We start from the raw sequence: 23,151 nt of genomic DNA, 5'->3' as shown, positions 1-23,151 counted from the left end.
GCATTATTCATATTAATCCAACAGTAAAATATATAATAATATAACACTAACAGAGACTATTTTTGCCTGCTTTGTGGGTATTTTTGCTTTTATACTTTGAGTAAATCTTGCTGATAAAACTGTACTTTTATGGTCATCAAATGTGCAACCGTTGGTAATAAACGCTTTATTTTGAAAGTAGTGAGCGGAAGCTGCATTTCTCGTACACGCTAGCTTCACACTCGTACCAGTGAGAGGGATCCTCTTGTGGTGTTTTGGTCCAGTCGAGCCCACTCACAAAAATGACAGCAAGGAAGTCTGGCTCGCGACTGGAAACCGAGATAGAGCGGTGCCGTTCAGAGAGTCAATGGGACAAGATACCGGAGTTAGTACGACAGCTCTCCGCCAAACTAATATCAAACGGTAAGAAATGTGCGGGTTTCCCTGTTGTTCGTTCATACAGTCTAGAAGGCCTTCTCCTTGGTCTGAGTCCTCGGTACTTCCTGACAGAAGCAGCCGATTCGGGGAGTTTTCCAGCACTGTGCTGTGGTTAGAGCTAGTTAGCTAGCAAAGGTCAAGTAAGAGACTTGCTTATTTTTCATTGGGGATATTACCACCTTTGGGCAGTATGATGTATACACACTGAGATATTTTGATTTTAAGATATTGAGAACTTAGCTTAGTTCCTGTGGTCTGACAGTCGTGCCCCTTGGTTCGCTCCACTCTCCTGTCAAGCGGAACTACAAAAACCTGTCATCAGGTTAATGTTGTCTTTGCTTGGCATTAATGATAAACTAACCAGGTACTAATTATCGACATACACTAACAAACCCCTTCATATAAAAACAATTGTTTCACCTCTCTAAAAGTGGGTCACATACAATTAATATTTTGATGATGCCGAATTGACTAGAATAATCCAGTAATATGTTATATACTTTAACACGTGTCCCTTGTAGCGTACATGTTTGCTGAAACAGCCGGACATTCTCAATTGGAAGATTTTCAATGATGGTTTCGCATCACAGCTCGGGTCATTCTTGAGTTGGCAGTGTGGCTAAGATGCGTGATTTCTATATTGTAGCTGTCAAACTATGATTATGCTGTTGCTGAATTGCAAACTGAACTACTGACAGTACTGCCCATTGTAAAGTGAATACTCGTTGACGACAGAGGAACTTTTTAAGTTTTACAAATGAACAAATACTGCCTGGCCCAAATACTCTCTTTAACCTAAAACAAAGTTATTGTTTTTAAATATATAAAATACCTCTTGTTTTGTATATGTGTAAAATCTATTTTATGCTGGCCTTCTTTACCCTTTTTGATATGAATAGGATCTTTTGATAATTGATACAAACAGATTTAAAATAATTACATGTGAACAGTATTATATCCCATCTTGCCATGCAATTTAAATTCACCTATTGTCCTATATTAATTTTTGAAGTTCCGATCATGGTGGGCGTCCAGATCCAATAGTAACGTATAAAACAGTAAGACAGTACTGCTACAGTACTTCCTATGTTATTGCATCAATCACTTTTTAAAGTGTATTAGGTATCTTTTTACCAGAAACAATTCTTCCAAATTGACAAATAACTACCTCCTGTCATGCTGTGCTCCTCTGCTGCAGATGTGTGTGCTGGTCTATCTTGCCACCACTACAATATCCAAGGCAGACTGCTTGTGGTAGTTGATGCATTTATTATCATAAGGACTTCTAGTGTGATTGATCTCTCCATTTCAGTCCGTGGTATCTTCCTATTACGGAGTATCTTAACACCCTCTGGAAATCATCTCATTGCCTCCAGTGGTTTAACTTCTCACCTGGCTGCAGCGATGTGCAGGTGGACTTCAGGACCCTGTGACATCACTGTTGTGTAATTCAGTTATTTATAGTAAACTTGCAGTAAGCAGTTGTTGAGAGAGTACTCTAGAAAGTAAAGGCCAAACAGTAAGAGCTCTATCAACAAAAATAATAATTGAGCAACCACAGCCAAGATGGCAATTAGAGGAATTGCTCCTGTTCTCTTGTACATTTGTAGGGCGAGGAAAACTGCGGCCTTGTGTCATCGTAGTTTTAAAACAGAAATGATCCGTGGTAAACTGTAAGTCCAAATTGATTCTAATGGCTTCAGTGAGTGTGTTAAAAATCCCCTGACCCTGCAGCCAAGTAAAATAGCATTGTGAGGTCTGTTGACATTAAGTGTAATCATTTCAAAAAGCTTTGGCATCATTTAAATACTTATTTTCCATCTTTATCTTTGTGAGAAATGTTTCCACATGTTCTCATTCTCCCAATAATTAAATGTGATTATATCATCGACTAAATCTTATTTGTTATGTATGTAACCAAAATCAAGATCACATGCTATTTTACAATTATGGAACATGTGAATCTTCATGACGATTTCTGAACACTATGAAAAATGTTGCCTTCTGGAATGTAATTTGGCAGGAGAGCTATGAGCGCTGGTCACTGACTGGCAGCAGTAACAGGATTACTGCTCATTTCACCCTTTGAACCTCTTAACACACAATCACACGCCTTAGAAGCTTGTACATAATTCTGGCTGGTATGTGTGTAAGCACAGCAGTGTTTCTCTCTGTAAATGTACTTACTGCAGGCTGCCCACCAGGGGAACCATGACAATGGACACATTGTCATTACATAATCCTTAAAGTGTTCAAAAATAATCTTATTTTGATTTTAAATTGTAAATCAGATAATTTGATATTGGCTGTACATTGATCTTAGATTGACCTTCAAACTTTACACAGTGATCCTACATTACTTATATATCGCCCTTATATTAAGTATTGATTTATTTTAGATTGGTTGTACTATTTTGATAATCGACTAAGTGATTTTGAATGCAAAAAAGAGCAGACATTGTTCACTATTTTGTGTGTGTGTGTGGTGTGGTGTGTGGTGTGTGGTGTGTGTGTGTGTGTGTGTGTGTGTGTGTGTGTGTGTATAGATGACCTAGGGGAGCTGTTGCTGGGGGAATGCAAGCTTCAGACATATCTGAAGGAGAACCCCATCAAACAGGGCGCCAGTCCCAGGGGCCCACGACCTAAACTAGTGGAGGTCAGGAAACACCTCACTGCTGCTCTGGACAGAGGAAACCTCAAGGTAACTGTGGATGAACAGATGGTAGACAAGTTGACTGAATGACTTACTTGGTTTGGTTTTTGCCTGTGTAGTCACTTTTTACATTTGTCACTTTGTTTCTAAATCATTTTGCAAAAAGATTTTGGTTTCTTTCACATCATTTTATCAGTGCCACATAAATCTGAAGACAGAAACCCAACTCATGAATTCAAAAAGTCAATGGATTAAATAGAGAAAGCAATGTCTTCTTTTTCTGTCCTCCAGGCTGATTACCTCCAGGAAGCCAGCCTGCTGATGGCCAAACTGTGCTATGTGGAGGGAGAATACAGAGACGCTTTAGGTAACCCACACACTCCTCTGCTTTGCTTTATTTTCTCATATTGAGTATTTGACTAGTATGATGTTATTAAAGGGACAGATCTCCCCAAAGTTAAAACAAATATTGTTTTCCTCCTACCTGTAGCGCTATTTAACAATCTAGATTGTTTTGGTGTTTGTTGCTGAGTGTTGGAGGCATCAGCCGTAGAGATGTCTGCCTTCTCTTGAATATAATGGAACTAGATGGCGCTTGGCTTGTGGTGCTCAAACCGCAGAAAAAATACAAGGACACCTGGCAACCGTATCACCGCACAGAATGACGCATCTACTCATGGACGGTTATAATGAGTACTGGAGCACCGATGGAGTTATTAATTGATACATAATTGATGTGTTGACAGGTCACTACAGCAGGGTGAGCCTGGAAGACATGCAGCTGGGGGGAGCTCCTGTGTACAGGCTGTCAATGATAGCAGAGGCGTACGCTACTAAAGGTATAAACACACGCACATGCACTTACACACACACTTACACACACACTTACACACACCCAGTCATCATTGTTCTTTGTCTTGTATGCTTCTTGATCTCAACTGCCACCAGTCCAGTCATGCACTACCGCTCTGCTCCACATGATGGCAGTACAGTGTCACTGCTCATCAACCGCTGTGGAATAAACTGAAGCACACAGTCACACATCGGCATCTGTGGTTGCTCTTGAATAATAGATATTCAGCTGTCATTCTATTCTTATTTCATTCATCCATGTAACCGAATACAATTTGCTCCGACAGTTGTGACCGTCATTTATGACTGATAAGATATGAATGTGATGGTTTGAAAGGCTTCGGTGAATACCAGACACCAGTAAACCTTCACAGTATCAGGCTCGTTGTCGGTTCCAAAAGGCTTTTGATTCGTTCCAACATACCTCTGATGAGATTAAATAGATTTTGAATCTTGACAAAACAAAATGTATGATATTTACAAAGTCAAAGAAAAGGCCACTAACCCTTCCATCTATTATTACATTCTTGTTTGATGATTCATTCTCTATTAATTCACTCTCTTGACGTAAAAAGGAGACTTGTTGCCGCTCCTTTTACATCTGTAATATTTGTATTCTCAGTGAGGCTAAATAAATAGAAATGAAAAAAATAATTGAATCATGGCTTTCATCACTCTTTGTTTATTTTCTGTCCCCCTGAGCACTCTTCCCCTCTCTCCCCTCAGGACTGTGCCTGGAGAAGGTCCCAGCTGCCTCTCCGGCTCTATCCAATAAGAACACTGGGTCTCCATCGTCCAATAGGAGCATAACAGATCGGGAACAGGAAATCATCACCTGCTATGAAAAATCTGGAGACATTGCTCTGCTCTACCTGCAGGAGGCTGAGAAGGTATATATATACATATATGTGTGTGTGTGTGTGTCATGTTATGTTATGACTTCAACCAGACCTCTAGTTTGATGCTGTGAAAGTGGCACACTTAGCGTCTCTCGCTGTGTTTTCTCTGAGTGTCACACATGCAAATGCATCAGTATCTTGTAAGCACCTGGACTCCCAAATGCTCTGCCATCACTGTGGGTGTGTGATACTGAATATTCTGCTGACGGTGTGCAAGTTTGGCTCATGCTTTACCGCCCATGACAGCCAACTGGCAAAAAATCTCTTCCTCTTTATTTTGGAGAATGTCTTCGAGGACGCACAGACTGAGCTGGCAAACAGTAAACCGCAATAAAAGGCAGTCGGATAAAAATCAAACAGTCTCAACATTTACATTATACTGTGAGATGTATTCTATAAGCTCATGGGTGAATACAACAGAAGGTGTGATACTACAGCTTTAATATGAAGTATGATGAACAAAGCGCCTGGACAAAGTCACTACATGTGGTTGTGCTTTGGAGGGACAGAAACATCATGGGTTATAGGAATATTTAAAAATATCATAGTTGTATTGTAAGTTATCAATAGTTAATTAAAGTACATTTTACATGCAGTCCCACTCACACGTACCGTACTGGCTGCAAAAGACAGAAATATGATCTTCTGCATCTTGTTATCATTTCTTACTGTCATAAAATAAACTAATATTTGGCTATTGTTCCCCTGAGAATGTTTTGTCCAAGATTATAAACAGACTACATTTGTTCTGTCTGTTATTTACATAAACATATAACTGGTACACATCGCCAACCTCTGGCTCTACTATTACAGATCTAAGTTTACCGCATTGACAGGCAGTGGTGGTGTTTCACACATAATTCATTTAGGTCAGGGCTTTCAGGCAGAGCTTTCTCAGGCTTTTATGTTCACTTTTATATTGTCTTCTTTATCCCTGTCTGTTTCTGCAGGCGTTGTCAGCGGGAATTCAGAACCGCAGCCCAAAGCCCGGCCCGACTGCCCAGGACCTGGAACTGGGCTACTTCCTGGAGACAGGCCTGCAGAGAGCCCACGTCATCCACTTTAAGAACGGGTGAGCGAGCGAAACAGGTGGTGATGGCGGATAGATCGGTAACTCAGAGAGAGACCGGAGAGTCGGTCTCTCTAGAACCACGGAACAGATTCATAAGAAAAACATTAGACACGTTTTTAGTATTTTCACTCCTCTTTAACTTTTTAATTTGTCTGTTTTGAAAGGGCGTCAGTTGCCCAAACAAAAAGCAACAGCTACCCTTGTGAGCACATCCCACCCACTTTGTAGTTATCGTGTTACAAAGCTGCTGACAGGTTTTTAAAAGCAGAAAACGTGTGAACACAGTTAAGTAACATACGCAGTGCAGCAGAAAGAAGTTCCCACAGTGTGTTCACCACAGCAGAGGCAGTTTCAGGGCTAAAGCTCAGTGTCGGCTCAATGACTGGACTTCAGACACTGTAGATTTTCCATATTCATCCAAATGAATTCTGGTGTCTGGTATTTAGACTTCTCACAGGAATACATTCAAACAATTTAGTTAACTAAAATAACCTTACATCATTTCTAACACTAACAAGTTTAAATAACTTTTTTCATTTGAATCCGCCTGCATGCAAAATTGAACATAGTTTGGATAATGCACACGTCTGTTTTGAGATATCTTACATTCACACATACACACACTACAGACTCTGACAGTTGTCCTCCTGTTTCCTCACTGCATTGCCATAGCAACCTGACACGAGGCGTGGGCCGGTTTCGGGAGATTCTTCGGGCTGTTGAGAACAGAACCACCCAGAGCCTGCGTATGGTGAGGGGAGCTGTTTTATTCTGTTCTGAGATTACATTTATGTAACTCTTCTCTTTTGGTTTACTTAAAGGACATTTTGGAAGATTTGCTTAATCGCTTTCTTTCCGAGAGTTTGATTATGAAATCTTCTTCCACCCTAGCTTTGTGCTTTGTCTTTTTTACGGATTAAAAAAACCGACATGTATTGCGTTAATTAGTGAGCTTTACAGGTGCTTGTTAGGAGGATTGTGTTACCTCCTGACACAGCCAGCTGTTGGACCCTGTTTCCAGTCTAAGCTAACTGATTGCTGGTGCTGTGGTATTCATCTTCTCATCTAACTCTTGGCAAGAGAGCAAATAAGCAAATATCTGCACACCAATGTTATATATTTTGTTGAGTTGTGTACTTACATTATCCCAAATGTTTCCAACAATTTTCAAACCTTGAGAAATCAAATTTTCATCAAGGTAACTTTCCTTTGTTTGTCTGTAATGGCGTCATCTCCCCTTTGAGCATGTGTCAGTGTTTTGGTTGCCTGCCATAAGCTGTTTTAAATTGACTTGTTATCCAGTTCTAAGACAAATTTTTACCTTAGAATTTGAGATGTTGGTCATTTACTATATATTTTAACGGGATGAAGGATTTTAGTCATCTGTCATCTGCATCTGAAGTGTGTGTGTGTGTGTGTGTGTGTGTGTGTGTGTGTGTGTGTGTGTGTGTGTGTGTGTGTGTGTGTGTGTGTGTGTGTGTGTGTGTGTGTGTGTGTGTGTGTGTGTGTGTGTGTGTGTGTGTGTGTGTGTGTGTGTGCAGACCATAGCCAGGCAGCTTGCAGAGATCTTGCTCAGAGGAATGTGCGAACAGAGTTACTGGTCTCCTCTGGAAGACCCGCCCACCGTGTCGCCATTGGACGATCCCACACGGCAGGGACACACTCTCAGCAAGAACTACAGCCTCAGCCGACGCCCACGAGTGTACTCGGGAGAGAAGTAAGTGATAATGTGTGTTTGATGCTAAAGTTGGAATACAGTGGAGAATAGCCAACATGGCTCTAAAATTAAACTGTTGCCAAATGTACTTTTTCACCAGTCGCTTTCTCCATCTTCTTCTTATCACTTCTTTTCTCAAATTTCCACTTTTTTTCTCTTCCCTCCCGTCCTCATCCAACTCCATCTTTCTCTCTCTCAGTCTGTTTTGCCCTCAGGAGAACACAGAAGAAGCTTTGCTGCTGCTGCTCATCAGTGAGTCCATGGTAAGACACAAACACTCTTTGGGAAATATTCCACATCCCTCTCTAAACCTCGACATAGTGCCATCTCTATGGTCTGTCTAGTGCTACGCCTTCCAAACAAAACACTAGAAGGTCGGGAGTTCAATACCAGGCTGCACCATTGTACCACTGAGCAAGGTACTTAACCCTGAGTTGCTCCAGGGAGACTGTCCCTGTACTTAGTTCACTGTAAGTCGCTCTGGAAAAGAGCGTCTGCTAAATGACCTGTAATGTAATGTAATCTCAACATCTGTACAGTGTGTTTCAGGCTAACCGGGACGCTGTCCTGAGCAGAATTCCAGAACACAACAATGATCGTATCATCAGCCTGCAGTCTGCCTCTGTGGTGTACGACCTGCTGACTATAGCTCTGGGCAGGAGAGGGCAGTATGAGATGTTGTCAGAGGTGAGTAGTCCCTCTGCTTAGTCACAATGAAAAGCGTTAAAGCCCAGGCCCATAGTACACCCACACAATCACACTGTAGAGTATATTAAGCACACCTTAATTCTTTTTTATATTCAAATCCCCAAACAAATAAACGTTTTATTACAATCTAGCTGGCTTGTTCTAAAATTAATATAGTTTTTAGTTTCTAAAATGGCTGTCGCACGGTATGAAGCGTACGGAAACCCCAGAGTATTAATGTAATGTGTCCTATTTCTGATGTCTCCAGTGTTTGGAGAGAGCCATGAAGTTTGCCTTTGAGGAGTTCCACTTGTGGTACCAGCTCGCCCTGTCGCTAATGGCAGCCGGTAAATCAGCTCGTGCTGTTAAGGTCCTTAAGGAGTGCATTCGTCTGAAGCCTGACGACCCCACCATCCCACTGCTGGCTGTCAAGCTGTGTATCGGACCCCTGCACTGGGTAAGGGCCGTCGTTGAAGCATGTTGAAGTTCTGTGGATCAAAATATAATAGTTTCACATTTTATATTTGTTTTTATCTTTATTATAGAATAAATGTTTTAGTTAGTTTTCAGAGTGCGTATGGTAGTTTTAGTTTAGTTTCAGTTTGTATATATTTAGTTTTAGTTTGGGCCAGGTATGATTAAAGCTATTCATACAAAGAAATGGTTGTAGAACTGTAGAAATGGCCTCAATGTTTCATCTTCGCGCTACTTTAGTGTCCGATGTGAAGCAATCCTGGAATACCAAGCCCGTTCTTTAAAAACAAATGTTAGTCTATACCAGGTAATATTGTTTAAGTTTAGTTTGAGTTTTTCTTAAGTTTTAGTTCACTGTAATAAACCTGTTATTCTCTTGTAAATATTTCCCTTTGCTCAGTTAATGCCTTCCCTTAAACACCTTTTTCATTTCTAAAATCCTCTCATTATACTCTGAAATCTCTTCTCTTTTTTTCTCCACTCTCTCTCATTAAATATCTACTCCCATAATCCAGTTGGATGAGGGGGAGTGCTTTGCAAACATGGTGATTGACATGGGGGAGAAAGCAGCTGAGTTCAGAGCCAAAGGCTTCCTGGCCATCGGGCTGGTTTACAGCCTCAAAGCCACTGATGGTAGGTCTTTGTGTGTACGTGCTCTTCTTGTACGTCCCTTACTAGAAAGGATGATAATCAGGAAGACTTTGTGGCTTCTTACTTTAACAGCATTAAGATATTGTTCTTGTGAGTGATGACATCACAGAAAGCATGTAGGGCTGTAGCGAATGGCTTTTGTTTTTACATTCAAAGCTTCTATTGAGGTTGTTTTAAAACAAATCCTCAAACTAAATTTCCCATTTTAATAAAGTGATTGATCTGATTAAATGAGTCAGTCTTTGTTTTATTAAATCAACTTCGATGAATATAACTTGTCTTTGTGTGCGGCAAGCGACAGAGCCAACAGGTTTTGACCTCAGTGAAAGTCTTTGAAAGGCTAAATCCCAACAAAAGCAGAATATAACAAAACACACAAATCGTATAACAGTAATACTATTATTAAAGATCGACTTTAAAACACAATGAATAGAATTAGCATCCAAGTGTTGATTTTGAATTTGAATATCAATGTTTTGAATGAAGCTTGAAAAATGTAAAACTTTGCGGTACAGCTCCAAAAGCAAGTCGCATATCTCATGTGACAGATGATGCATCCGTTTCTGTTTCTTGTTCTCTATGTGATGTTTTCACTTCTAGACACAAAGCAAGACTTCAAATACTACATTAGATATGTTCTCTTTCTCTCCCTGACTCTCTGCATCTCTTCAGCATCACTGAGAAGCACACAGGAGGAGTACCAGAGGAAAGCTTTGGGAGCCTTCCAGAGGTTGGGACTGAGCCATGCTGCTCTTTGTTTTCTCTTTCACACCCACATTTCCCTCACAATCACATTGTCACGGCACAAACTGCTTCTCAGCCTAACCACATGCAGCCCGTTGTCAACTGAATGTCTGCTCGCTCAGTTTGACATCTGTGTACACAGCTATATGACATGTATACTGTCTATAGACCATAACCATAAACATCTCCTCGAGGTGAAGGATGATTGGAACAAGTCTGTAATACACTCGTACTTCAAACATGGATGCTGTTTGTACACATTTAGAGTTGCTCTGTTACTAACAGTGTATACTACAGGTTTTATCTATTAATAAGGTCTTAATATCCAGACTCTGCATTATTTATCACATTGTTTTAATGCTGCAATACATGCTCTCTTGTTTGATACTCTTGATTTGTCGTAACAGTTTCTAACTTTGTCTAAATGTTTAAATATCCTTTGCTTTGATTTCTTGCACGCTCTATTATTTGGTGGTCTTTGCTAACAATTTCAAATGTATTTTCTCTGTAGAGCGCAGAGTCTGTCTCCTACTGACCATCTCGCAGCCTTCTACTTGGCACTGCAGCTCGCTGTGTCCCGACAGGTAACACAATCTTAAAGCCATGCAAGTTTGAGGCATGGATAACAGACAGTGGAAGTCAGGAAATGACACATCTGCCTCTTTACTTGAGTGCTTTTTTACCCCAACTGTAGTGACAACCTGTAGTTTGTATGTGTGTGTGTGTTGTGTGTGTAGATCCCAGAAGCACTAGGCTATGTACGACAGGCGCTGCAGCTTCAAGGGGATGACGTCCACTCCCTTCATCTGCTGGCCCTGCTGCTCTCTGCTCAGAAACACTACCACGACGCTCTCAATATTATCGAGATGGCTCTGTCCGAGTACCCTGAGAACTTCAAGTGAGACCCGCACGCTGCCACGACACATTTAAGGCACACACAAAGTGTCTTTATTTCTGTGTCTGTCATCTTACCGTGTGTGTCTGTGTGTGTGTGTGTGTCTGTGTGCGTCATAGTCTGCTGTATACCAAGGTGAAGTTGGAGTCGATGTGTAGAGGGCCGGAGGAGGCGCTGCTCTCCTGTAAACACATGCTGCAGATCTGGAAGAGCTTTTACAACCTTACCAATCCCAGGTAAACACACACACACACACTCCCCAAATGCAAATACCAGTCCTGATATTTGTTTTGATTTCATTCATTTAAACTAGTGATTAACCAAATCAGGTTGCACCATTAAAACTTAAGGGTCGTCCTGACCAGTGAAGACTTAATGTGTGATGTGTAGGATCAGAAGCATTCATCTCTGTGAACAGGAAGTCTCTGCAGGATCACAACAAGCCGAGCATAACTGCTAAATATAACAGTTTTGGCAGTTATGCTCTGCTTGTTGTGTCTTCAGTAATACTTAGGGTAAAGGTGTTCAGACTGACGTGACACTGTCATGAACATGAAGGAGTCTTTATGACTAAATGATGTCCTTTTTAATGCAGTTGACATAGTTAGAGACGTAACATCCCAAGTTGGATTCCGGCCTACACTGTAACTGCTCTGCTACCAAGTGGCTCCCATATTACTTCTTTTACTCTTCAATCTGAACAGGTCATATATTAGCGCGCTAACGTTTGTGTAAACGCATCTTCTTGTGGCAGTGACTCCGGGCGTGGCAGCAGTCTGCTGGACAGAGCCATAGCAGACAGACGACAGCTCAACGCCATGACTCTGCCTGACTTCAGTGACCCAGAGACAGGTAGGCACACACACACACACACACACACACACACACACACACACACACACACACACACTGTTGTCAATGATTATTTAAATGATGAGGATTGAATTTAAAGAGGGAGGTGTGGCTTACTCTCTTGTTTTTATATTTATCCATTCTCTCATTTCTTTTGTTTGTTCTGTTAATTTCCGCTTCATCTACGAGTTATTATGATACTAGTTGTCAGAAGAGTGCCAAACGTTCCAGTGTGAGAGAACTTTAGGAATGTTAATGTTTGCTGCAGATTGAGAACCAGTCCCGTCCTTTATTCCTTGATTAATTTTTGTTCTGTTTTATTTCCTTTGTTTGTTTTAGTCTCAGGTTCTTCCTCTTCCTACTCTGGTTCTGAACCGGTCTCCCCCACTTCCCCTTCCACCATTTCCACACTCTCCTCCCCACTGTCCTCCCCATCTTCCCCTTTATTCATCCTCCAGCCTCCTCCTCTCCCTCCAACCAAAAACCCAACCTTCCTCCCTCCTGGCCCTCCTCATCCTCCTCTTCCTCATCCTGCGCCCACCAGGACCAGGTCTCACACCTTTTGCAACCACATCACTCTCCGCCAGCTGTCCAATTGTAATCCACCTCTGCGTCCACTCTGCCTGCAGCATGGTGTGGAGAGTGACCTCAAACAATGCACACGTGTGTGGGAGATCGGCGTAGTGAATAACTTTATCCCGACTAGTCCCAAGACTAATCATTCAGCTCTTGGTCAAAATTCAGAAACTGAAATAGGAACTCTGTGATGTAGCTGATGTATTTGGAAGCCCTGAGAGGCAAATGAGAGAAAGAAATCTGGTGATCCATGTTCTAAGTGTGATCTAAGTAGTTTTCTCTCGTGTGTTTATGACTGAAGCACAGGTGAAAAATAAAGTTTTGCCAGAGTTATCTTTCAGATTTATCTACCGGTATCAGAGCACGCAGAATATATCCGAATACACCCACAAGAGGATCACCTCAGCCAGCCCGGTGTTACTGGCCTTTACTTCGTAGTTTACAACAGAGAAAAAAGAGGCCGTGCAAGGCAATAATCCTCAACGTCACCAGAGCACACACCACAGATCTAACTTTAATAATTACAAAGATTCCTATTCTCCCTGAGATCTTAGACAAAGTGAATCTTGAATTTGACTCATCTTCTTAACCTCACAAGCATGAGCAACGAGTTTAGAACTAAACCGACTAACCCTTACTGAGTGCTGGATGTGCATCATAGTGGCACCGTGTTTCAGCTCTGCTGTAAATCGATGCATGTTAACATGGAAACAAAAGCCCGAGCCCTGATGGCCCTGCTGCAGTTGCTTTGCGTTTTTGCGGCTCACTCGAGGTCTCAGGTGAGCTCACTCACTTGAGTTTATACTGCACACACTCGCAGTTAATACGGCGAGGATTTCAAGATCAGTCGGATTCTGTTTTGATATTACAGACAATTAGTTTGACATATTCAAGCTTTACTGTCTCTTCACATCCATCTGCTTTTCTCTTGACCATGTGTCTCTTGTTTTTGTTACTGTTCTGCATCCTTCTCTCTGTCTGCTCTGTCTGTCTGTCTGTCTGTCTGTCTGTCTGTCTGTCTGTCTGTCTGTGTCTCTCTCTCTCTCTCTCTCTCTCGCTCTCTCTTTCTGTCTCTCTTTCTTTCTCTCTCTCTCTCTCTGTCTCTCTTTCTCTCTCGCTCTCGCTCTCTCTTTCTGTCTCTCTTTCTTTCTCTCTCTCTCTGTCTCTCTCTTCTTTCTCTCTCTCTCTGTCTCTCTCTTCTTCTCTCTCTTCTCTCTCTCTCTCTCTCTCTCTCTCTCTCTCTCTATATATATATATATATATATATATATATATATATATATATATATATATATACTGTGAGCATTTCACATTTGAGCCAACATTAATTTGTCGTGTTTCCCAGTTCCAACCTTATGTTGTCTCTCCATGTTGCCATCTCTTCTACTAATGATGTTTGCAACAGAAAATAAAGGTTGTTATTTTGTGAAATCATTTAGCTGCATAGAAATTTCACAATTGATTTTTCTCCAGAACAAGATTTTTCTCAGTCTTAGAACAATAACATTATTTCAACCATGACAATAAGTCCATCACGATGATCACACATCTGACTAGATTATTTTACTCACTTTAATAAGTGAGCAGTGAGCACTTAGTTTTCCATTGTTAGCCCCTAATTTAAATCTAACTGCTGACATTTACGTTCAATAAACTTTATGGCTCTAAGTAAATGTAGATAACAGCATAAAAAGGCACAAGTGGAAGCAGCATGTGGTCTAAAAGGCTGCTGTGAAGAATACAAACCTCATTGTGCTACAGTCTTCCTTTCGGGAACCCACATTCTTTAATCTAATGACTTGGATATTTCCTCTCTGTCTCTTCATCTCTTTCAATCAGTAACAATCGTCTTTCTGTTTTTTTCCCATCCCTCCGTTTTTTCAAGGCGGCCTTCAGGACGCTAACATTCTTGGTTTTTCCTCCATGTTTTCTGTTTGTAAGTAGCCATCTAACCTCCATCTGACCTTCTTTAATCCAGCCATTGTTCCGTCCATCCTTCGGTCCCTGTTGACCTTCCTTCTTCCCGACGAGGTTCCGATATATGTACATTATCTGTACGATGAGAATATGTACATATATCCTCTGCTTTAACTTGATGTCTGCAGCCAGTCTCCAGGAGAATTGTACTGAACTACTGTCACGTTGGTGGTATATGATTTTAAAGGAATACAACGACTTAAAGGAATATATCTCCAAAAACTGTTCTGCTTACACATTTATCAGAACAAAGCAATGTGAGAAACACATTGTGAGTTTTGCTGGAAAGCTTTTGCAATGCTTTACAGCACTGAGTTCTAAGAGGCAGATGGAAGTATCATGTCTGACGTATTTACCCTTTTCAGTAAAGCAAGAGAGGAGAAAGGAGAGGAAGAAGCAGCTTCCCACATGTAGCGCTAATCATCTGTGAAACGTGGCTGCAGGTTTGACAAATACTGCTATTGACAGCACGACGAGGAAGATACGGATGATCTTAATCGTTTACAGTCATTTCCCCAAAGTGATATAATCAGTTGATATTCAACAAGTTATTTTGGAAAGGTTGTATGAGGGAATAAATCATAAGATACCCCATTGATAATCTTGTTTGAGAGAAAGCTCTGTATTACTTTCACCTCATGCATCCACCCTCAGGATTAAGTTGGATTACTGCCAGTGTTCAGACTCTATGGATATAAAAGTAACTAGTTCCTGCTGCTGTTACATGTGAGTCACACTGGAAGCACAGAGCGGGAACACACTAAACATGTCATGGTGTGGTGATAAGTGGCATTTCTTTCCAGTAAGTCAGTGTATTCCTTTAATTCAGTGAGCAGCTTTATGCGCATGTGTTGCTGTGTGAATTGACACATTTTAGGCACAAGGCACTGCAGGAAGCTTTCTACGTAGTCTGTTAGCAAATGGGTAACTGGCACCGAGTGAAAACTTGATTCTATATATAAAGAAAAATCTTATGTTTCATGGTTTTGTCAGTTTTATTTATTTAGTTTCTACAAATATCCAGTTGATGGATTGACTTGAATATTAGGGGCACACAATGGTATAAGTGAAAGCAATCCATAAGGAAATATACCGCAAAACTACATCTCCCCTATTTTTCCAACTCCAACTAATCACTGACTGAATAGCACTTTAATCTTTCACTGTCAAGGTCTTACCGTGTATCTGAAGTATAAGCCTTAGGGTGCATAAGAACGGTGTATTCAGAAAGGTTAAAGGGGTGGATGTAGGTAAAATAAAAACAAGTTGGATAGAGATAAACGGAGAGATTGATGAGAAACTTTAAAGGGTAACTTCAGTATTTTTCAACCTGGACCCTATTTTCCCATGTTTAAATGACTAATGGGACGACATTTTCTTTTTAATTGGCCCAGTATTGAGTGAGAGCGCTGCAGCGGCAGCCTCTAAACTGCAATGTTGTCAATGTAGATCAACTAAAGAGCTTGTGTCTGCCACTGACAGGCTCAGATTGTTACAATAAGTCTCTGACAACATTCTGCAAGGGTCACTACAGAGAAATTGTTTTTTTACCTTTTGTTTGTTATTGTGTCGAACCAAGTCTCGCTCAAGGAGAAGTCTCGTTCTGAAATCTGCCGTCACATCCACATTGTTGAAACCAGCTTAACATTCAGCCATGACAGTGAAAATCTTTCAGAGAACAGGAAGCTACTCTTTCTGTTCTCCAACATCACCGGCACTCCTCTCTCCAACTCTCACTCACGTTGTGTTCCGGCAACAAGTCACATGACACGATAACAAACGGAGCGGATCAAGCGAAAGGTAAAGAGAGGTTTTATTTCCCTGTAGGGTCCTTTCCATAATGTTGTCAGACACTTAGAATAATAACAACCGGAACCTGTCGGTGGCAAAAACAAGCTCTTTAGCTCTCACTCAATACTGGACCAATTTCAAGAACTGTTGTCCCCGTTAGTCACTTAGACACAGAAACATGGGGAATTACGGGCCTGGTTGAAAAATACTGAATTTATCCTTGGAATAAATTGGCAGACAGATTAATTTGTAGAATATGCCGTTGACACAGCGTGCGTGTGTGTGAGAAATCCTTTTTTTAAAGCCATTTATCCGCAACACTCTCTTCGCTCTCACACACATTGTCTTTTTATCCTTGTCTCACTCATCTTTTACACTTGGGGAGTTCCTCTCCCTTAACACAAAAACCCACAGATCATATCAATGTAGTGAAAAGAAGAAGAGTGTTTTAGTGTGACACCATTGAGACCAGAATAATAAGAGAAGGGGATGGGAGATGTTTTATTAAAGCAAAGCTTTTGTTGCTGCGACCATCAGTCATTTTCAAGTTAGTCCATGTTTAGGATATGAAAGGCACATGTTAATGTATGTTATATAATCCCTTCAGGCTGCAATCCACATGACTTAACTACCACGGAAGTCGAGCACTTTCTTTATGGCAGTCATTAGTTCTTCCCAATCTTTGAGGAAATTCATCAGTATCTTTATTATACAGCAATTAATGAGGGAAACAAAAATCGATTTTAAAATGTTAAAATTACAAAGGCAGTTCTATAAATTAATTAAAATCGATATTGCACACACAGTGCACTTCATCGTGTATTTAGTCTTTAATGTTGGGTCAATATTTATCAGTCATGCATGAAATATACAAGTTGCTGTAAGTTTTGATCCTTTTTTGGTTATCAATCAGAAAATAATATGTATAACAACACGATCGATAAAGAGGCAATGGAAGATAAGTGGCAAGTCAAATTCATAAATAGGTTTTATGTAATAGAAGGATACGATAATACATAGAAACATCATTATGTTTTGCTTTCACAGATCTGCAGTCCCATGTGCTGGCCATTTTGTGCCCCTGTTATAAAGTGATGTAATTCAAACGCAGAGACAAAATCCAGGACAAACTTCCTTCCATTACTAATCAGCAGAGTGCAGGTAGATGCAGTGTTTATGCATGGTGGTGCAGAAATGAATGAATTTAACCTGGTTAATCCAGGGCCATAACACTGTGTGTTGCAGCGTGTGGAATGGTGTGGACTGATTAAAGGCTTTAGTGCAGGAACAGGAAGCTGTGGGCCCAGAGTTTCAAGCTTTTTAACTGCACCCAAACACAGATTCCACTGATGACTTCATCTTTCCGTCTTAAGTTTTGGGAATCAGTGAAATCTGCCGTTGTGTGGTTGATTTAATAGCCTGCAATGTGGCACATGGCTGCTTAACGCTGCTGCAGTTGTGAGTCAGCACCTCGAGGAGATGATGGCGTGTATAATGTTTGGATTCTCTCCCTCCAGGCTCGGTTCATGCTACATCTATAGCAGCCAGTCGTGTAGAGCAGGCTCTGTCTGAGGTCGCCTCCTCTCTGCAGAGCAGCGCCCCCAAACACGGACCCCTGCATCCCTGGATGACCCTGGCTCAGATCTGGCTGCATGCAGGTATGCACACTTATATAACCGTCACATACATGATAAAGTGATCTTAATCCTTCTACACATTCTGAATCATCCATGCATCTTTGTCCTCTTATCTAATCTTATCTCTTTATGCACTCACACTCATACTACTACACACATTCACACATTCCCTTCCCTGACACCCCCCCCTACCCTTTTTTCTATTATTAAATATTATTATTTATCCTTTTTTTCTCATTTTACCTCTGTTGCAAGTCATACTCCCCTTTTTTTGTTTAATTATCTACAGTATAAACCATATAAACACGAGAACAATGGTGAATATGATTGAATAAGTTGAGTTTAGAAAAAGAGCATTGAACATTGTTACCATGTCTCTCTGTAATTTATTTTGAGCATTAAACATTTATTTTCCTGCTTTATGAGGAAAATGCACTAATTTACGATGGAAGTTTCTTTATTTATGTTAAGGAAAACACAAAATGAAGGTGTCAGGTGTCTATTCAAAATATAAACGAATATAATGTAGTGAGGCTCTCAGGCATCCTGTTTTGCTTTCAAATATTTATTCCCCTGTAGATCAACTTTTTACTTCCTGCTTTGTATCTTTTGTTTGGGAAAACAAAACAAAACCTCTTACTTGATATTCACTTAATGCTCTGTCACACATCTCTGTATGACAGAAACGTATGCCGGCGCATGCGAAAATGTGTCAAGAGTCCAAATACGTCCAACTTTTCATCGGATCAGAAAAGTGAACATATACAGATACGCATGTCTAACCTATTGATAGCGCATCACTTACTTATACAGAATGTATCAGACAAATACCCAACAAATGCATAAGATATACAAAAACATGGCGCATAAAAATATCGGCAATACGCTGGTTTACGTTGATATAAGGTATAAGTAGTGTTCGTTAAGAGCAGGTGGTGTTACGCTGGGGCGAGTTGATATAAGGTAAGGTATAAGTAGTGTTCGTTAAGAGCTCACTGTGTTACGCTGGGGCGAGTTGTTGAACGCTGATGTTTTGAGCATGTTCAAAATTACCGGACGTACCCGACGTGTGCTTCATAAGATATGCAGACGTTACGTTAGACATACGTGAATACGGAATACGTAGGTGAATACTTACCTACGTGAATACAGTACGTGACTACGTTAGAGGTACGTTAGATATAGGCTACGTCGGCTGACTGTGAATCCTACAGCCAATTTATTGATAACGAGTGGATAACCTATTCCTACCCTATGTTAAGATTATGCCTGACGACGGAGTAACTTATTAAACGTGTTTCTACAGTACAGCTAGCGTTCAGCATGTTAGCCGTTCTCCAGCATCAGCATGACGTGAACCAGATGGCACTTTTCCAGCTCCGTTGGCCAGACGCTCTGATACGTTTTAAATAGATAAGTGATACGCTATCATATGTTTAACATACGTATAATAATTTGTTATGTATTCGTTATGTATACGTCAGCTACAACACCGCTGTGGAAAAGTTGGACGTATTTTTAGCTACTTTTCATATACGCCGGCAGACGTTTCTGCCATACGGAACTGTGTATGTCTGCCGTGTTCGGCGTGTCGTCTGCATCCTTCAAACGATCACAACTTACCCTTAATTTATTACCTATTGCCGATATTTCGTATGCGCCGGCATACGTTTCTGTCATACGGATATGTGTGACAGGGCCTTTAGGTAGCAAGCTTTTAACACAAATGTTAACTTCATCACTGCCGATAAAGTCAATTCTGTCCTGATAAAATATTGGTAGGGACATGTCCTACAGCCTTGGTTCTCCACAATAGTATAAAAGGTTTGGCTGGTAGTACTCTGATACTCATACTCTAATAGGATGTGATGCATACGTGATCTTCCTCCTAGCAAAGCATCAAACAGACAGACTTGGAGTCGCAGTGCGTGTACTGGCATTAGCTCGTAGCACTTTATATAACAGCAGTTTGACAGCAGATTAGATTACCTTTAGAGTACACTCATTCTCATTTCTGCATCCCCAGCAGACACAAACATAAGCAGACTGAAGAGTATAATAAACACATGCAGACAGCACACACACACACACACACACACACACATGGTTTATCTCTCCAGCTGTTTCCTGTCAGAAGTGGTCATTTCCAGCCTGGCGACACAGCTAATATAATCATCCAATCACAGGACAGACAAGCAGACGGTTCAAACTCATTTCCTCCGTCTGTCTCATCCTCTGTTTGTGTCTCTCGCTCTACACACAATGCATTTGGTGACCTTGATGCTGAAATGTATTTTTCTTATTTATGCTGTTTGAGAGAGAACAATTGAGCCATGCTTTCTCACTGCCTTTTCTCTCATTTCTGCTTCTCCCTTCTGCAAATGTAAATATTATCTCCAGAAATACACTTAGCTCTCTGTTTGTGTTTAGTTTGCAAATGTTACTTGAGACGGGGCATCAGCTTCCTCTTTGTACCACACAATACCAGCATTTATGGGAAATGCAGGCTTGATTTTACGAGATAGAGGCTGCAGGTTATATGGAGCGTTATCTCCTTTGTTGTCAGTAATTACACCAAGCTGTCGGTTGATTTAACCAAAAGATACTGATTTTTGAAACTGCAAATTGCACATTTTAGTAAAACAAAATAAATCTTGTTGTTTCTCTCATAGCTGAGGTGTACACCGGCATGTCGAAGCCCGCCGAGGCGTCGGCCTGCACGCAGGAAGCCTCCAACCTCTTCCCCACATCCCATAATGTGCTGTACATGAGGGGGCAGATCGCTGAGCTGAGAGGCAACATAGAGGAGGCCAAACGCTGGTATGAAGAGGCACTGTCCATCAACCCGACGCATGTCAAGACCATGCAGAGACTGGTAATACACACACACACACACACACACACACACACACACACACACACACACACACACACACACACACACACACACACACACTCTGATGTTCTCCTGCTCCGTCCTTGTGTTTGGCCTCTTGAGAACGTAACAAATCTTGTCCTCTCTGCCTGCAGGGCAGCACTGAGGTTTATATCGTCCACCATAATCAGCCCCATTAGACCTTCTGTGTAAAAGTCTCAGAGAGCCTGTTTGCATCAGTGCTCCACTCACTTATTAATGTGCCATACATATATAACTATGTCCAGGGTTCACAAGAGGCCACACATTCATATAAGCCAGATCCATAATGAAGTGTGTATGTTTTTAAACATTACTACAGACGATCAGTTTTCCTCCTGAATATCTGTGAATCAGAGCAGGTACCAGTTCTCTGCTGTGGACCTGAAGCTCTTTGGCTTTGACTTGATGAGATGTAACAGATGATTCAGGATGGTGGAAAGTAGAAGCCATTTTAGCGTTTATTTGCTGCTCCATCATGGACACCAGCTCTTTGCTTGGTGACGTGTCAGTGATTTACTTTGTGCAATAACACTTGTAATGTTGCATTGGTCTCTTCATTCCAACAATACCACCAACATCATCACCGTCAGTAAGCCTTAAACAGAACAACGTGCAGCGGTACACATTCACAGCTTATTTGTTCTTTGTCTCCTACATGAACAGGGTCTGATTCTTCACCAGCTGCAGCGCTACAGTCTGTCGGAAAAAGTCCTGAGGGACGCTGTGCAGGTTAACAGGTGTGTGTGTGTGTGTGTGTGTGTGTGTGTGTGTGTGTGTGTGTGTGTGTGTGTGTGTGTGTGTGTGTGTGTGTGTGTGTGTGTGTGTGTGTGTGTGTGTGTGTGTGTGTGTGCAAATATTATATTTAAGGTCACTCTAAAATATTTCCCATTCCTCGCTTCTATTTTTTTCCCTCTTTTATCTTTTTCCTTTCTCTTCATTTTCCTCCTCTCCTCTCTTGATTTCGCTGTTTCCTTTTGCCCTATCCTCTCCCTCCTTCCTTTTTTTTTTCATCACCTTCCTCTTCCTCTCCTCTTTAACCATTATCTCCTTTCTCCTGTTTCCTTTTCTCTTATTTCCTCGTCCTCTCCTCCTCCTCTCTCCTTCTTTTCTGTCCTCCTCTCCTCTCTCCTCAGTACGGCTCATGACGTGTGGAACAGCCTGGGCGAGGTGTTGCAGGCTCAGGGAAATGCTGCCGCTGCCACCGAGTGTTTCCTCACCGCCTTGGAGCTGGAGGCCAGCAGCCCCATTCTGCCCTTCACCATCATCCCCCGAGCACTATGAGACACACACCTTCACAGTTCCAGCCTCAGTACTGTAACACAAAGGCACAAATGATGGACCTGCAAGCTGCACACACACACACAGCATGTTTGCATGCCACTCACACACACCTGCATAAGGTTTTACCTCTGTACCCTGACTGTAAATACACACACACACACACTGTATACAAATGGTACATATAAATATACATATATGCTACCCGTTGTCCACCCATCCTTCCCACAATGCCTTGCTGTGGCTGTGACCCCTGACTGTGTGTGTGTGTGTGTGTGTGTGTGTGTGTGTGTGTGTGTGTGTGTGTGTGTGTGTGTGTGTGTGTGTGTGTGTGTGTGTGTGTGTGTGTGTGTGTGTGTGTGTGTGTGGGCATACATTGCTTGTGTGTGTGTATGCGTCAATCTGCACTTTTTGTGTGTCTGTGCATGTCTGTAATGTGTGCAAACATGTTGCATATTAGTGTCTAGCTGTATGTGATTTGTAGAATAGTGTGTGTGTGTGTGCGTAGTCCTGTTCAAAGACGTAAATAAAATCCGATCTGAGTTCCTACTCCGCTAGCATTCAGAAGCCGAAGAGTTTACATTTTGTTTACATGTTATTTGGTCTGTTAATGTTTTTTTTTTCTTATAAGCCAAATGTTACTGAAAATCAACACACACACACACACACACACACACACACACACACACACACGTCCCTTGCTGTTCATACGGAGAGGTTCATGGTTACTGTATGGCTGACTCGGAGCAACAATCAGTAAAGTCTAAATGCTAAAACACAGGCTGCTTTTACACACGAGGTGATCAGATTTGAAACTGCTGATGTCCAAAAGGACGGCTGTCACTTCTTTTTATTCTACATGTTTAAGCACATTTTACGTTGTGTACAGTAGGGCTGCGACTGAGGATTCATTTCATTATTGATTAATCTGCCCATCATTTTCTAGATTAATCAATTAACTGTTGGTCTATAAAATGTCAAAGAATAGTGAGAAATGTCCATCACAGTTTCTCAAAGTCCAACAAGTCTAGTTTTGTCAGTCCAAAGATATTCACTTTAATA

General features: G+C 41.3%; 1 protein-coding gene across 6 annotated transcripts; it reads left to right on the top strand.

The window, feature by feature from the left end:
- The first annotated feature begins 213 nt into the window (after positions 1-213).
- ttc7b (tetratricopeptide repeat domain 7B) lies at positions 214-23,096 on the top strand. 6 transcript variants are annotated; one of them, XM_029460496.1, is made up of 23 exons: positions 214-402; positions 2,964-3,118; positions 3,362-3,437; positions 3,817-3,909; positions 4,649-4,812; positions 5,772-5,893; positions 6,566-6,644; positions 7,435-7,610; positions 7,810-7,873; positions 8,160-8,297; positions 8,566-8,754; positions 9,287-9,404; positions 10,095-10,152; positions 10,678-10,750; positions 10,904-11,064; positions 11,181-11,297; positions 11,816-11,913; positions 12,253-12,510; positions 14,375-14,425; positions 17,775-17,915; positions 20,567-20,769; positions 21,475-21,548; positions 21,945-23,096. In XM_029460496.1, the coding sequence occupies exons 1-23, from the start codon at positions 282-284 to the stop codon at positions 22,090-22,092; spliced, it is 2,877 nt and encodes a 958-aa protein (XP_029316356.1). In that variant the 5' UTR covers positions 214-281; the 3' UTR covers positions 22,093-23,096. The 6 variants fall into 6 exon arrangements, 5 of the variants coding, with proteins under 5 accessions (XP_029316356.1, XP_029316358.1, XP_029316357.1 ...); XM_029460498.1 differs by lacking the exon at positions 12,253-12,510; XM_029460497.1 differs by lacking the exon at positions 14,375-14,425.
- The last annotated feature ends 55 nt before the right edge of the window (positions 23,097-23,151 follow it).

The sequence above is a fragment of the Cottoperca gobio genome, chromosome 22 (assembly GCF_900634415.1).
Source record: "Cottoperca gobio chromosome 22, fCotGob3.1, whole genome shotgun sequence".
NCBI lineage: Eukaryota > Metazoa > Chordata > Actinopteri > Perciformes > Bovichtidae > Cottoperca > Cottoperca gobio.
This window is presented reverse-complemented; position numbering and strand designations above follow the sequence as displayed.

Excerpts from the sequence above, each read along its gene's own strand:
- ttc7b (XM_029460496.1), top strand. The coding sequence starts at position 282 with ATGACAGCAAGGAAGTCTGGCTCGCGACTGGAAACCGAGATAGAGCGG. Across the intron at positions 9,405-10,094 it reads CAGCCTCAAAGCCACTGATG|CATCACTGAGAAGCACACAG; the intron begins GTAGGTCTTTGT and ends GCATCTCTTCAG. Across the intron at positions 10,153-10,677 it reads GCTTTGGGAGCCTTCCAGAG|AGCGCAGAGTCTGTCTCCTA; the intron begins GTTGGGACTGAG and ends TTTTCTCTGTAG.